General features: G+C 33.2%; 2 protein-coding genes across 4 annotated transcripts in view; both read right to left on the bottom strand.

Annotated features, from left to right (window-relative positions):
• Positions 1 to 1,645: 1,645 nt before the first annotated feature.
• On the bottom strand, positions 1,646 to 3,028 carry LOC105117923 (uncharacterized). The gene is made up of 2 exons (XM_011015744.1): positions 2,546 to 3,028; positions 1,646 to 2,439 (listed from the first exon to the last, which is right to left on the bottom strand). The coding sequence occupies exons 1-2, from the start codon at positions 2,866 to 2,868 to the stop codon at positions 1,953 to 1,955; spliced, it is 810 nt and encodes a 269-aa protein (XP_011014046.1). The 5' UTR covers positions 2,869 to 3,028; the 3' UTR covers positions 1,646 to 1,952.
• Positions 3,029 to 7,864: 4,836 nt separating this feature from the next.
• Positions 7,865 to 14,967, bottom strand: part of LOC105117892 (metal tolerance protein 9-like) — a 9,024-nt gene continuing 1,921 nt past the window's right edge. Inside the window, exons 2-7 of one of the 3 annotated variants that reach the window (XM_011015704.1) lie at positions 11,235 to 11,347; positions 10,899 to 11,147; positions 10,272 to 10,352; positions 9,428 to 9,658; positions 8,734 to 9,085; positions 7,865 to 7,963 (exon numbers count right to left, since the gene is read on the bottom strand). In XM_011015704.1, coding sequence (XP_011014006.1) covers positions 8,741 to 9,085; positions 9,428 to 9,658; positions 10,272 to 10,352; positions 10,899 to 11,147; positions 11,235 to 11,347 — 1,019 coding nt within the window. In that variant the 3' untranslated portion in view covers positions 7,865 to 7,963; positions 8,734 to 8,740. Of the gene's footprint in view, positions 7,964 to 8,511; positions 9,086 to 9,427; positions 9,659 to 10,271; positions 10,353 to 10,898; positions 11,148 to 11,234; positions 11,348 to 14,650; positions 14,895 to 14,967 lie in introns of those variants that run through there. The other 2 variants (XM_011015708.1, XM_011015698.1) reach the window with 2 other exon arrangements.

The following is a 14,967-nucleotide window of genomic DNA, read 5'->3' as shown; positions in this document are numbered from 1 at the left end:
GCTTGATGTGGCAATGATTGCCGGCTTCTAGCTGAACTGTGAGGGTGGATGGATCTATATTCCCTCCTGCACTCACGGAGGCCATTGCCCCATGACATCTCCCCAATTTACCATCCACCGTCATAGCTCAGAGTCTTTTGACCCCCTGTCTCGTTTCTCAAGTGACTTGATTGCTCTGCTTGAAACACGAGAAAGTTCTGGCTTTTCAAACTTCACCGTTAATCTAGGGCATCTTCTCTCGAACTCAAGCATATTCTATGTCCACGATCCAACTTCTTGTAAGAAGGAAATTCATGAGTGCGATCCCCCGCAAGCATGACAGACTAAGGAACAATTCCCAACACCGAGACGCTATATGTTGATTTTGTCACTACCATGGAACAAGAATTGCTCAGGGAAACAACAGATGAAGATGAGAACTCTTCCTTTCTCTGATTACTGGCGGAGTTTCAGAGAGAAGGATCCTCCAGGAACAGCTAGGAAAGACACTGAATGGACAGAGAATGAAAGTTTCGGAGACTAAAACGGCCTGGATTGAGTTCAACAGCAGGATAGAACTCGGTCTCCATCAAGCAGCAATGTTCCTGTTTCTTTTCCACCGCTTTGACAATATTCAGTTAGCTTACATCCACGAAGAAAGTAGAAAAGTTCCTTCAAATCAAGGACCTTTTTACGCTTGGCATTTCTCCAATGAACCCAATTCTCAATTCGCAGCATATATTTTATCTCATTAAACTTGTTCATTTTACAATTTTAATGCCTTCAACTACTAGCTCGCGTTCTTAATATTAATTCAAATCCTTTTGACTTGGCTCAGACTACAGCCACAAACAAAGAATAGACAAAGTTTGAACTGAGGCGCTGTAAGGATAAGTCATGTATAGAACAACCAGCTTATTTGTACAGCACCAAATTTTAGGAACAAGGCCTTTTCGTTGATACACAGTGAAGTGACAGAAGTCATCGAAATCCATTAGCAACACTGAACAATCAAACATGCTTGAGGAAAAACAAAAGCAATTTACAACCAAAACAATACCACACTAAACAAAAACATGCAGGTGCACAATGCTCCAGAGGAAAAAAATAAAATTTCAAGGAACAACATGGCTGTAAGATAATATTTCTCTGTACCTACCATCACACCCAAAAAATCCTACAACATGCTACGAGACAAATGTGGAAGGAGAAGAAATCATTGACTACAGGAAAGGAATCTAAGTCGTAAACTGCAAGAATGGCACTCTTTCACAATTACAAACCTAATTCTTATCTAACATAAATGACATAAGCTACATAGAAAAGCCCACTTCAAACAAATGCACATCACAATTTAATCTTCAAAGCAGAAATGCTTGAAAATATTGCTCCCGGGTAGAATTTAATGCTCAGTTTTTCTACCCCACTGACCTTCATTGATAGCATGCACTATGCATTTAGATTTCCTAGCCTTTTGGAAACCATCTCCTAATTTATAGAACTAAGAACCTTAAAAATGTCAACACAAAACCAATCTAAGAGAATTATATTGTATCATCAATAACATCGTGGTACCATATTCAAAGAGAATTACAAATCACATTCAAAAACCCAGAACGGTCAGCATAAAAAATATAATCATGCTTTCAAATGTAAAAGGGAAATATAAGATTCAAATCTGTGACAGAATTATTGCAAAACAAGCTCTATTATTAATATACTGACTAAAGACTTTGTATACATACAAATCAGATCTGTATGAATTATTAAACATGTCTAAGCTTCTCTACCTTCACTGAAGCATAAGCACATTGAACTCCAGCATCCTGGCCCGTGTACATACACCTTATCCTTCAACAAAATCCATTACTTTTGTCTTTCAATATATCGTTAATTATATAATGCACTAATAATACATATTTTTTGAGGAATCAAAATTCTTGATATACATCATATTATAAGTACCTCACTAACTATGAACAAGTAGCCATCTTGCAAAAGCAATTTGTACTGTTCTCCCGGTCCAAAGTCTCTCTAACAGCACGATAGAATTCCACCCATGAAGATGAGTAGACGTCCGCAGGTCCCCACAAAAACGTTGGATTAGGACTAGCAGGGCAAGCAGCCACCAAATCCAATACAGAAGCAGCAGGTTTGAGCTGCTGAGGAAAATTGAAGGCCAAATTATCCACTTTATGTTCATAAATTTTTCCATTTCTATCCAATTTATACCTTGAAGTGCCCTGAAACTCTCCCTTGGCCTCCCATGGGACCCTAGGAACACCCTTTAAGTTCCATCTAATCAATATCATATTCTCTGAGGGTTGCCAAATCCTATAAACCTCGAGTGAAATCTCTCTAAACAACATTTTACCATGAAATCTCAATGCCCAAAAGATCAATTTATAGTTGTCAATTCCAGTGAAAGTATTCAGAGGGTCGATAAATGTGATATCATCCCTGAAACAAAATAATACCAACACCAATATAACAAAGTTCCAAACTTTCTCAGAAAAAAAAACACTGAATTCAAAGAAAACAAGAGGTACCCATATGAGATAATTACCTATAGATGTCGTAATTGAGGTCTTCTGAGAATAACAAAGGCAAATCCTCACGGAGTGTCCGCACAGCTAGGCCAAGGTTTACATAAAACTCATCTCTTTGGTGCTGCTCCTTATCCTGTGCACCCGGTGGAGTCTTAACCTGCAGCGGAGGGGGCATGGAAGAGTTAGTATTGGTGGGTTTTTTAGTTGTTGTGGTTGTGGTTGTGGTTTGATAATGAGAGGGTAAAGTTTGGGTTTGGTACAAGACTGGTTTCTCTCTATCTTTGAAGGATTTGGAATTGATAAGGAAAGAAGGGGAGAGGTTTGGTAAAAGAAAAGCCATGAACTTTGGATGATTAATAGGGGTTTCCTGATTCTTTCTAGCTTCTCACGGAATGTATGAGAAATGATTTCGTATCTTGTCTTTGTGAATTTTGTGTTGTGGCGAGAGAAGAAACAAAATGAGCTCTCTTTGATTTTGAGTGGTTTTAAACACGGCCATGAGAGTGTTATACCATTTTTTTATTTTTTATTTTTGAGATTGAAATTGGGCTGCAAGGGAGGTCTTATAGTATTTGCAAACCGACCCCTCTATTCTTTGTATATTCTTGTTTGTTTCCTGTTCTCAACCTGTAATGAAAATCAAGGCAAGCACGCAAACACCTTGTTGTCTTGGAATTTTTTTCATGGTTGGTTGAAAGTTCGATTGATCCTTCAACTAAATAAAAGGGGGATAATCTTTGGTATATTTGAAATTAAATTGCATTATTTGAATTTAATTAATAATATATTATAATTTTTATATTTGAAATAAAATACTAAATTATATAATTATATTTTTATTTTGCTTTTAATTCATAAATTAATTTTTTGTTATAATTTCTTTTTAGAGCTTGTTTGGAAATGTGATTGTTGTTAGTTTTCAAATAGTTTTTTGTGTTAAAATGCTGGTTTTCAAATAGCTTTTTATGTTAAAATACATAGTAACAATATTTTTTTATTTTTTAAAAATTATTTTTGACATCAACATATTAAAATAATTTGAAAATACTAAAAATATACTAATTTAAAATAAAAAAAATAAAAAAAATTTAAATTATTTTAAAAACATTTTTAAAACATAAAAACAATGCTTAATATAAATGATAAGATATACTCATCACCAATGATAATTATATTTTAGTAATAATTATATTTTTATTTCTCATCACCAATAAAGATATTCCAATCGAAATCGCTTGATATCTTAATTTCACCGACCAAACTAGTTCCTGCCGTGTCTTGAATTTTATACTTCAATTCCAATCAACAGAATCTCGCTACAAAAAACCTCAACAAAACCTATTAATTTCAGTTCTATTTGTATTTGCTGTCCGGCCATCCAGCACAGCATGCAGGGGACAAGTTGTACGATCCAGAACTGCCAGCTTTCCTTCTCAGGGACGAGCATGGCGAACTTGGAGAGAACCTCGTATGAGACTGTAATAGCTGGGAAATTCGGAGGTGGGTCCCAAAACTCGAGACATCGAAAAGAGAAGGAATGAATTAGAAAAGTCATAACGCCATGCTATGCATCGAATGGGGTCTGGGAATCAAATAATGATAATAATTTAAAGTGTCTTTTTATATAAATATATTAAAATAATATTTTTTTATTTTTAAAAATTATTTTTGGGATTAACATAAATAATCTAAAAATATTAAAAATAATGTTTTTTAATAAAAAATATTAAAATTTGAGCCAAACGTTCTCTAGGTCAAGCAAATGGTAGGGCTGAATCCACTGGATAAGGCTACTTCCTACATTATTGAGGACCCTTCCCTTCCTTTGACCGCTTAGTTTGTTTCAGAGAGGCGAAAGACAAAAAGGATAGAAAAAGATGATCCTGTCTAAGGGCATTGTAAAAGGAATATCCCCTTACTTGTAATGTGAACAAAAACGTTGTCGAACATTCCCTCAACGATCCCTCATTCTCGCAATCTTTACTTTTCCAAATTATTATTCAGAAACTAAGACAGCTTCTCTATAAAATCGACGTAGAAGAGGACTAAAAATTAAAATATAAGAGGTTGGTTGATGTTATTTATTAAAATATTTTTTGTTTGAAAAGTTTGGTAGATGTTATTTTTTAAAATATTTTTTGTTTGAAAATATGTTAGAATAATATTTTTATTTTTAAAAATTTATTTTTAATATCATTATATAAAAAAATAAATTAAATTTTAGTCAAATATAAAACATCAACAAAAGAGTATCTTTATGAATCTTAACAAGTCTTGATTGAACTGAAATTCAACATTAGTGGTATAAATTCAAACATTATACGATCAAGATGAAATAAATCCTCAATGAAAGCCCTGACAAATCCCTGGTCGTGGATGAAAATGTGCCGTTGCCGTTGCCGTGACAAATCCCTGGTCGTGGATGAAAATGTTAGAATACAACGGCAGATTTGACCTCCATGAGACAATAATTCAAAAGCCACACGGGGGATTCTAACACCAATGAGGAAATTTGGACTACATGAAACCAGGAACACCGCAAACAAAACAAAGCAGGGGAAATACCTCGACCAGAAGCCCAGAAGGCATAAATGGGCATGAAGACACCATGCTTCACAGTTCACAGAACAGGCCCATACATAACAGGCCCATACAACATGTGACGTCCTCGGAGGTGTCGGCAACGGACAGCACTGAAGATTATTTTGTTATGGCCTTGGCATGAAAATTGCGGTTTCTAAAATAATTGCTTCTCTCGTCTTTCATTCATACAAACAAGCATAAACAAAAATAAACACACAATGCCAACAAAAAAAATACATCATTCAAGTAGATTTTTTGAAGCAGATAATACAAGATGGATTATTTATTGTGTTTAGTTAATTAAATCTTTTTCTTTTTTGTATTTCGCTGTTAAGATGTCAAAATGCAAATTTTGTTACCGTGTTGAAATTCTTATATTCCATAATTTTTTTTTTGTTGATTTTCCGTTGTTATTCTATTTTCATCGTTCATTATTAATTTACCGTCAAACATGATGGCCTGACAACTTGAAGAAATGGAAGGAATTATTGATCCATTTTCTTTTATTGGGTCTGTTTTTTTTGTTTATATTGCATCAACATAACGAGAGAAGGCATTATTTTACACCCTAAAAATTCCAATAAAAACCTGATTAAAAAAAAAAACTAATAGCCAAGCACACACTTAAGCGTCATTATTGTGTTCAATCAAAGGATCAATAATGTTGTTCAATCCAAAACTCAGACTGGCAACATTCCGTTCCTTTTAATGGAGTTCCTCTAATTTCAGAATATAAAATAACAGTTGACCAAAATAGTGTATGTAAGGAAGCGTTAAAATATGAAAACATCTTTAAGCAATAATCACAGATGCAAGCACTGCTAAGTAATTTTCGCTTGGATTTTTTTACATCAGCATAATTCAAAAAAATCCATGAAAAACTTAATTTATAACAAAAAATAAAAATTTTCAAATGTATTTTTGAAAAAAAAAACAAACTGCATCTGAAAAATAGGGGTTTCATGGAGGAGAATGATTTAAATGTGGGAGCTTCTGAAGGCACAAATCTTATCAAAATAAGGAATCATGCTATAATCTCAGCACCCGGATAAGTATTGGCAACGTACAGCACTGAAACACTATAGAAAGAGCGCCTCAGAGACTCTAAATTGTTGCCCTCCACACCCAACTTTTTTTTCCAGTTTTAAAGCAGGATTAATGACCTTATATTAAAATGAATAAGGTAACCGAGTTATTTTTTTGTAAAGAAGAAAAGAAATGGAATGTAGGAACATCTGAATGCATAAGCTTCAGTAAAACGGAAGCAAATGCCAGAATCTCAGCACCCACAATTGGTGTCGGCAACGTACAGCACTGAAAACGCTATTGAAATTTAAAGCACTTCAGAGACTCTAATTTGTTGCCTTTTCCCCATAAAACAGCACAATCCAAAGAATTACTGCTATTCAAACAAAACATATGACATCGAAACAGAGGTCTCAGAAATTATTAGGTGGCATCAACAAGCTCAAGTTTCTTTTGAGCTCTCAAAGTTTGATGGTATATGATTTTCATCGTCACTGCCTCGTGTTAAAAAATGATTTCCCTAGAAAAAAAAATTACAAAAGAAAGTTTTAAGAAACAAAGCCTCAGAATCTATACAAGTTTGTGTGTCATCAAAGATTCAGAAAGATCTCAGATGGTACGGACAATTTTGATGCATCACAGGCTATACATGGCAATATAAATCAAAACAACTAGGATAATGAAGAGAGTGTGGAAGGGTATAAATTTGAGGGATCGACGCAGGCTTGGTGTAGATGGAGAAGATGAGAAGTGGTGGCCAGCGTACAGAGAGGGCGGAGTACCAAGAGATGAAGCCTTTGTTGGGGATTAAATAGTAGTTGAGAATAGGGCAGAAACCCTAGTTTGCTGCTCCTTAAAATTACCGAAATGACCTGGGGCCCAATCCAGCAGAAGAGTTCGAAACTCTAAACATTTTATGAGACAATGAAAAAGCCAAGCTCAGTAGTCTTTTTAGGTATGTTATCGTGCCACCTCCGTCATAATTTAACTTTAAAGAGAAAATTATGTTCTTAGATTGAGAAATTATTAGAACTTAATCATTTTCATAGTTATTGAAAGGGTAATTAAGAAAAATTTTAAATATAGAGGAATGCATTTGGTGGAAAGAATGCAAGTGAATTTCTTTTGTTTATTTAATATGAAGTAGTTTTTTTTTTGAAATAGTTTTCATATAAAGTGAATTTTTTAAAAATAAATTTTTTTAATATTTGATAGTGTATGAAAAATAAGTTATAAAATATTTTTTAGAGTTTGTCAATATCATGAAAAATAATCTATAAAATAAATTTTTATTTTTTTTTCAAGTTTATTAAAAGAATATAGACTAAATCTGACATATAAAAAAGTTGAAAATTATGAATTAAAAAATAATAATTTTATAAATTATTTTAAATAAAAAAATTATAATAAAAAATATATATCAATTAAATTAAAAATCAAATTCCAGGGGTGAAAAACTATAGTTAGTATAAAAATCAAATTAAATCAAATTCTAATAGATAAAATTAAAAAAAAATTCAAAACATATATATCAATTAAAAGATTGAGTACAAACTTGATATAGTTAGCAAATAACAAGTTATTTTTAAATTTTTTAATAATTTCTATAAAGTGTTTTTCATTTAAAATAAAATAAAAATACTTTTTTATAAATCAAATTATTTTTTAATTGAAAAATATTTTTTATTAACTAGTTTCTAATGATAAATAAATAAATGAAAAATTATAAATAAAGTGAATTCATCAAACATGAAAATGTTTCAAGGGATAAAGATGACTAATTTATGGCAAGAGACGAAATATACCAGTGATATAATGTTGTTCTAGCAAGTAAAGGGATACGATGTTGGCAAAACAAATGGAATTGTAATGGTTTTAAGAAATAAGATAATATTTATTTATGGATACGAAAGAGTTCCATTTGGAATTCCATATAAAATACTGAATTGTTCTTTGCATTTTTTTTCCCTTGGAAGTATGATCAAAAGGCAATTGATTGTTTCCTTTTTTTTTTTGGAAATAAGATTCAAGGGGAAAATAATTGCAAAGAAGATTATGCAAATACACACTGCATCTGGAAAATGAATTTATATACGATGCTCATGGTTCATATAAGTTGATGTAGAAATAATAATAAAAAATATCTTGTTTTAGAGAAAAACTCTGAAAGTGTTCATGTATTACGTTAATTATAATGCTTAATTAAATATTTTCTCCGCAAAATGATTTTCGTTGCGCCAGTCGAAGTCTTCTTCGCCTGCATTGCAAAAAACAAGAGTTCCCGACTAGCACAATTTTTTTTACCCCTTATAGCATCTGATGGAGATTTTTCATCACCCTCAATCAGTTGAAGTTCTAACCAAAGGACGAGGTGGGAAAAAAAAACATGTATAATTACAAAAAGATTAATCAAGAAAACATGACCTTAACTAGTAGCATTGATTAACAGTACTAGAGCGGAATATGAGGTAAATTGTAGCAGACAAGAAGCGACGGACTGTCAATTAAGAAGTGAAATAAACAGTGGAACAAGAGAAAATTAGTTGGCCTCGCAAAGAACTTGCAGTGAAAGGTTGAGCTCCAGCCATTATTACTATCACCCATTAGAACTTGCTCTTGTGTTCAGGCCTATGGGTAAACTCGAAATCTATATGCACAAAAGCTCGCTCAACTTCAGGTAATTGCTCAAGCTTCTCTTGGAGATCCTCGCCGATATTATGTGCTTGGTTCAAAACCATGTCTTCTGGCAAGACTATGTGAACCTCCGCAAAGTAATGGTTACCGAAAGTGTATGCCCTGACTGTGTCAATGTGCTTGATCTCTTTATGGTGATTCCATATCAGGTATGTTAGCTTTGCTAGAAACTCAGGCGGGGCAGTTCTTCCAATCAAAGACCATACATTGTCGATAACTGTTCTGGTCCATGTGTTGATGGTATACAACGCTATCTGCGTATTGGGTGAAGAAATGATCGATAATTCTTAAACCAAAGTCTTAAATCCTAATAGGAGGAACCAAATGAGATTCTTATTTGCCTCCAGTGCCCTGCTAAGGACACCGATAGGCATTGCTATCAGCTCATTGAAAGGCCAAGCAATTTTTACAAAAATAGCAGAGCATTTGAACATATTCCGCAGGACATAATAGGTGACATGGATTTAATCATATCTACCCAGATAGTTTTTTTCTGAAAAAAAATGAATAAAGCAAGAGAAGTTGAAGTGTGGTTAAACCAACTTGAAATACAGCAGAATAAAGAACTACGAGAATTCACAGTTTAAGAAACTTACTATAATAGCTCCAGTAGGATCGATCCACCAGTAATATCGGACTGCTAGGACGGCTGTTATCAAACCAACTGAATTTGTTACGACGTCAAAAAGATGATCTTGAGCATAGGCTCTGACAATTTCATTCTTAAATCTTCGACAATAGAGCATTAGCAGAAACTTCACTACCGTGACAGAAACCATTATGGCAATCATCCAGTTCTCCTGCCCCTTATCCATTTCAGGCCCTTCCTGCATCAAATAAATAGAAACTATTTTAAGACTGCATAAGAGAGCGGTGAAGATGGTAGGAAGCTTCACATAGGAAATCAGGCAAGTTGAAGTAAAGAATGACTTTGTTGAGTCCGCTATGTTCCCTCACTGAGTGCAGAACACGGTAGGACAATCGAAGCAATACTCATGAAATTTTTCCTGAAGAAAATCCGTTCAAATTTAAATCTAAGAGGTCCTGGATATTAACAGAAAAATATCGAATCCTTTTTTCAGCTCAATTCCATATGCGATTACTTCCCTAAATTGACAATCTCCCTCCCTTTCCAAGACAGAGACAGTGGCAACTAATGTGATTAAAGAAAGTTCAAAGCATGAACAGAGTGGGTTTATCATTCAAATTTTATAGTTTAAATTTTCTTTTTCACTGAATTTTGGCCGAAAGTATCATAGCATATAAGAAAGTCTAAGCTGTTACTAGCAAGTGATCTAAATCCTTTCTCGAATGTCTGATCTGGAGAATAGAAGTCAAAGGTGAAAACGAGGTTAAAATCTAAGTACGAGTCCAACATTGCACTACTATTTAGTTCATCCTTTTTCTCAGATGAAAAATGAGTAAATCGTAGTCGCGTACCTTCAAAATGAGCCGCCGACCAGACTCAAGTAGAATTTGCAACCCCAGTGTCGCCATTACAGATGCAAAGACAATGATGCCCTGCATAATCAAGCATGATTATCAGACATTTTGAAATGAAGGAAATCAATAATTTCATAATAATTTGAGTTGGAAAGATGTCCAGTTATGCAAAATTTGAATTCCTATTTGCTTTCTCTTGGAGTGTAATGCTGATTATTTCCATTTCTTTGCTCCATATATGCGTTAATTTTCCCTGACAAAAACAATGACAGTTTATCCATCTTGAAACCCAATTGGATTGTGATTTTAGCTAGTCTCTTGCATCTTCTTATCCTTGGATATATCCAAGAAAATGCTATTGCCTGTAATCATTTTGAAATTCTATCGCAATAATTGAAGTACACCTTCCATGGCCCTCTATTGCTTTCTGTCACTGAATAGATTTTACTTCAGGAATGTTTGTGTAACATAACAGCACATAGAGTGGATATAACAATCCACTTACAGACCTCTTTGAGAGGATGAGAGAAGAAAAAATAGAAGATCAGAAGTCATGTCTGCCATGGATCTGATTCAAAACAAATAAGTATTAAACTGAGTGACCAAGTAAATGCACTAACTTACCACGGGCTGCATCCGTTTCTTTCCAATTGGATAGTGGTGGTAATGGTTTGGCTTTTTCATGGCATGGGAAGTGAACCACAAAATAAATCCCGACAAGAGATCCAGTAGGGAGTCCAGAGTTGAAGCAATAACTGCCAAAGATTTGCTCTCCATAGAAGCAAAAACCTTTGCTGCAAATAGTAGCAAGTTAGCTAGATTGGAAATATGAACTGCCAGTCGCTCACTCTTTGCCAGCTGCTTCATTTCATCCTGAAAAGAAGAAGGATGCCTTTAGATTGAAACTATTATATCATTAGCAAGAGTGGGGAACAGGGGGAAAAGAAGATAACATCCTACCTCTGTCGGATTTCCAGGGAAACAACCCGATTCAGTCATGGCCTCCATCTCATTATACCCTTCAAGGAGCCTTTCTTGTTTCTTGTAGTATTCAGAAACCTTGCGTTGCTTCCCTGAGGCCAAGCGTCGAAGAAAGAGATGGCATAAATTCTACAATGTAGCACTCAAGAGACTGAAATCACAAGGTCCCAATACAATGAAAGAAGTTACAAGTAACCAATGTCATACTACTCGCTCCCTGTCTCTGTCAGGTAAAATTTATGCTTCAAGAAGTCTTAAGAATCTACCAAATAGAGTAGTAAATTGCTAAAATTCAATGTAAACAGCTACGAACTCTATAATCAGCTAATTATTTAAATAACTCGGTGTTTAGCCCATAATGTAGAAAGAGCTGGGGCTGGCCAAAACATCATCCACTGATGCTTTGACCAGCCACAGACTGCAAGGGAGTCTGGATGATGCAAGAGCAGAATAATGGTTATCTTTGTCATGGTGAAAATAAACATGCAATCACGAAGTTGAGCATGGCATGCTCTCAACTCAAAACCATCTATTTTACTAATAATGCTTTTTGCACCACAATATTAGACTCCTTGTTGTAAATTATCTAGCCACCACAAACTAGAATGAATTAGTAATTTTAAGTGCTGAATGCAGCGTTAACACAATTGATCCAATGATAAAAAATAGTCGATAACCTTCTCTTGCCAATGTCCAAACAAGGGGATAGAGAAACAAAAGGCTCTAGAGGCAATAAAAACACTACATATTGGTGTCCTTGAAGGAAGAGTACTGTAACTTTTTTGTTTTATTCTTTTCAGGGCTTTAATATTTGAAGAGTAAGGAGGTTTTTGAAACTGTAATAGATGTTGTTTTTTAAAATATATAAAATTTAAAAATATATTGAAATAATACTTTTAAAAGTTTTTAAAATTATTTTTGATTTCAATAAATTAAATCATACAAGAACACTAAAAAAATAATTTAAAATATTTTTATTTTCAAATTTTAGCAAAAACATGTCCGAGCTGCGTAGCAAAACAACTATAAACCTCGACAAATGATCCTTCCTTGTGTTCTGACAAGAAGCCAAAAAAACACATCTGCTGAACTGAACCAGACATGTAGTTCTTACGATGTAACAACACGTCACTAGCTTAGAGCCAGGACATCAGCCTACAGTACAAGGTAGAATGATCAGAGGTAGTAGGAAACTACTTACAACCCGTGTTTCAGGTATTTGAGAAGTTCACAGAATCATTGCTCTCGAAATTGGGTTGGTATACATTGCCTCACTTCTCGTGGTCAAAGGATAGTGCAACCCGAGTTATAAGCTCGGATCAAGCCACCCCGCATAATGAGAGGTTGAAATTCCACTAACGATTATATATATATAGAAATGAATTAAAATATTTTTTATTTTTAAAAAATTATTTTTAATATTTATATATCAAAACAATATAGAAATACTAAAAAAATTTAAAACAAAAAAATAAAAAATATTTTTTTTTAAAAATAATCTCTGAACCAATAATACATTTGATAATTTGAAATTTTGCACGCAAACAATTTATGTATACTAGCGTCATTAATTTTCAAGTTACTCAAAATCATCATACGTAAATTAATGCTTATTTAGATGTAAACTAGATCATTTACATGTAAATAGATAAGATAAATTTTTTAAAGAATATAAAAAAAATCCTAGCATTACTAGTGTTTTCAAGAAGAAAAAACAACTAATTATATAAGAATTGATTTAATATAACTTGATTGACTTGATAATTTCAAATATAATAAAAAAAATACAATTTGATTAAAAAAGTTTTCAAAATAATATTTTAAAAAATAAATAAATATTAAAATAATAACATATTAGATTGACCTAAATCAAACCAGTTTAATATATAAAATTCACAATTCGAGTCATGATACTATAATAATTTTATTGAAAATAAATAAATAAAATATATTAAAACTTAATTCTCAATGTTGAAGAATGAGATCAGAAAAATCAATTAAAAAAGATAATAAAAAAATTGAGTTAACCTTTTAAGTCTTGATCATGAGACAGTAAAAACAAATTATAAAGTTTAATTTTTAATTAATTTAATATTAAAAAATAAAATTAAAAATAATAATAATTAGAGTGGATAAAAAACCCACTAAACTCTCTACTTGATTCATAAGATTAGATAATATCATATTAAATAAATTAAAATAAATTATAAAGTTTAATTCTGAATCAAATTAAATGTTAAATATTGAAATGAAAAAAATTCAATAATAAAAAAAGCTTAAAGTTAATGGATTAACTTATAAATTGAATTGGTGACACGGATGATAAGAATATAATAATTGCATAAGAAATAAATTAAAATAAATTATAAAATTTAATTTTTAATAAAATTAATATTAAAATAAAAAAAAATTATTTCAATAAACAATAAATGTTATAAGAAGGGTAACAATAATTGTCACTTATCAATCAGTCTTTGTCGTTAGTCAATTAATGAATAAATAAGCAAATAAACAATCAAACTGCGACAGAACAGGGAAACATTCAGGGACCAAACAAATCAAAGTAGGAATCACAAAATTGATTACTATAACAATAATACATGCATCAGAATCCACTAAGAAGACGTGTAAAATTTCATCATATTATTGTATTAGCATCCTTGTCAAATTCAGGGGAGAAATGGCCAGGAAAACTAGAATGCTTTTTTTACGCTTGGTGCGTGGACTACTTTCTCTCGTGGCTTTTCCATTTTTATAAAAGGAAAAGGAAAACCCCTTATAAGGAATTCCTATTGCCATCACAACTTTGCAAAAAAAAGGATCAATGTCCACCCAGAAAAACCCAACACTTGAATCTTGTGATAAGTCATGGCAATGGGCAACCACCCCACTAATTCCACCATTACCAAACTAGAATGAATTCCAAGGAATCAAAGGTCACCTCTCACCTTTCCACTAAATAAATAAAAAAAAAGTCCTTCAGGCTTAACCGGACAGTCCCAACGCTAGCAGAGAGCTAAATGCAATGGACAGTGGCTGTTATGCATGGCCAAACTAACAGCACAACATATACTTATAATATAAACAAGAAACAGTGTATATAGTAGATGATGAAAAGCAAAAACAAATAAATTCAGGGCATGGAAACTAGAAAATACAGTGTTAGATTTTGTTCATTAAAAACATGCTTGAAACTCTTTCAACTATAGCATAGAGCATTGGTGTCCCCTCCTCGTAGATCTAGGCTCGAACCTTTTATTTGGAGGGAAAAAAGAAGAAACTATATCGTAGTGCGTTCATGAAAAATAATTAAAATAACAGCTACAATATGTTAAAAGATAAACAAATTAACAATTGAGAAAAGAGATCGAGAGAGGAAATTAAATAGTGAGTACTTGAAGTAGGGAGGAGACGGTCCAGGGAGAAAGAAGAGACTCGATCACGACTTCGATGAGTAAGACTTTCTCGAGGAAGACGGAACTTATCAATATCTAATCTCCATGAGGCCGCTGGAGGAAGCAAATGAGTGTTATCATCTTCTGTTGTATAATCAGTGCCGCCACCGCCGCTCTCTCTAGCCATGACTAGTGTCGCTTTGGTCACTTCTTCACAGCTTCTATACTGGTAGCGATCGGTGTTTTTTTTAACAAAAAAAACTTGTGAAGCTTTTCAGGCGTTAGTCGTTTACAACGGAGGGGCGGGGGGGGGGGGG

This window comes from Populus euphratica, unplaced genomic scaffold (genome assembly GCF_000495115.2).
Source record: "Populus euphratica unplaced genomic scaffold, PopEup_1.0 scaffold5.1, whole genome shotgun sequence".
Lineage (NCBI taxonomy): Eukaryota > Viridiplantae > Streptophyta > Magnoliopsida > Malpighiales > Salicaceae > Populus > Populus euphratica.
This window is presented reverse-complemented; position numbering and strand designations above follow the sequence as displayed.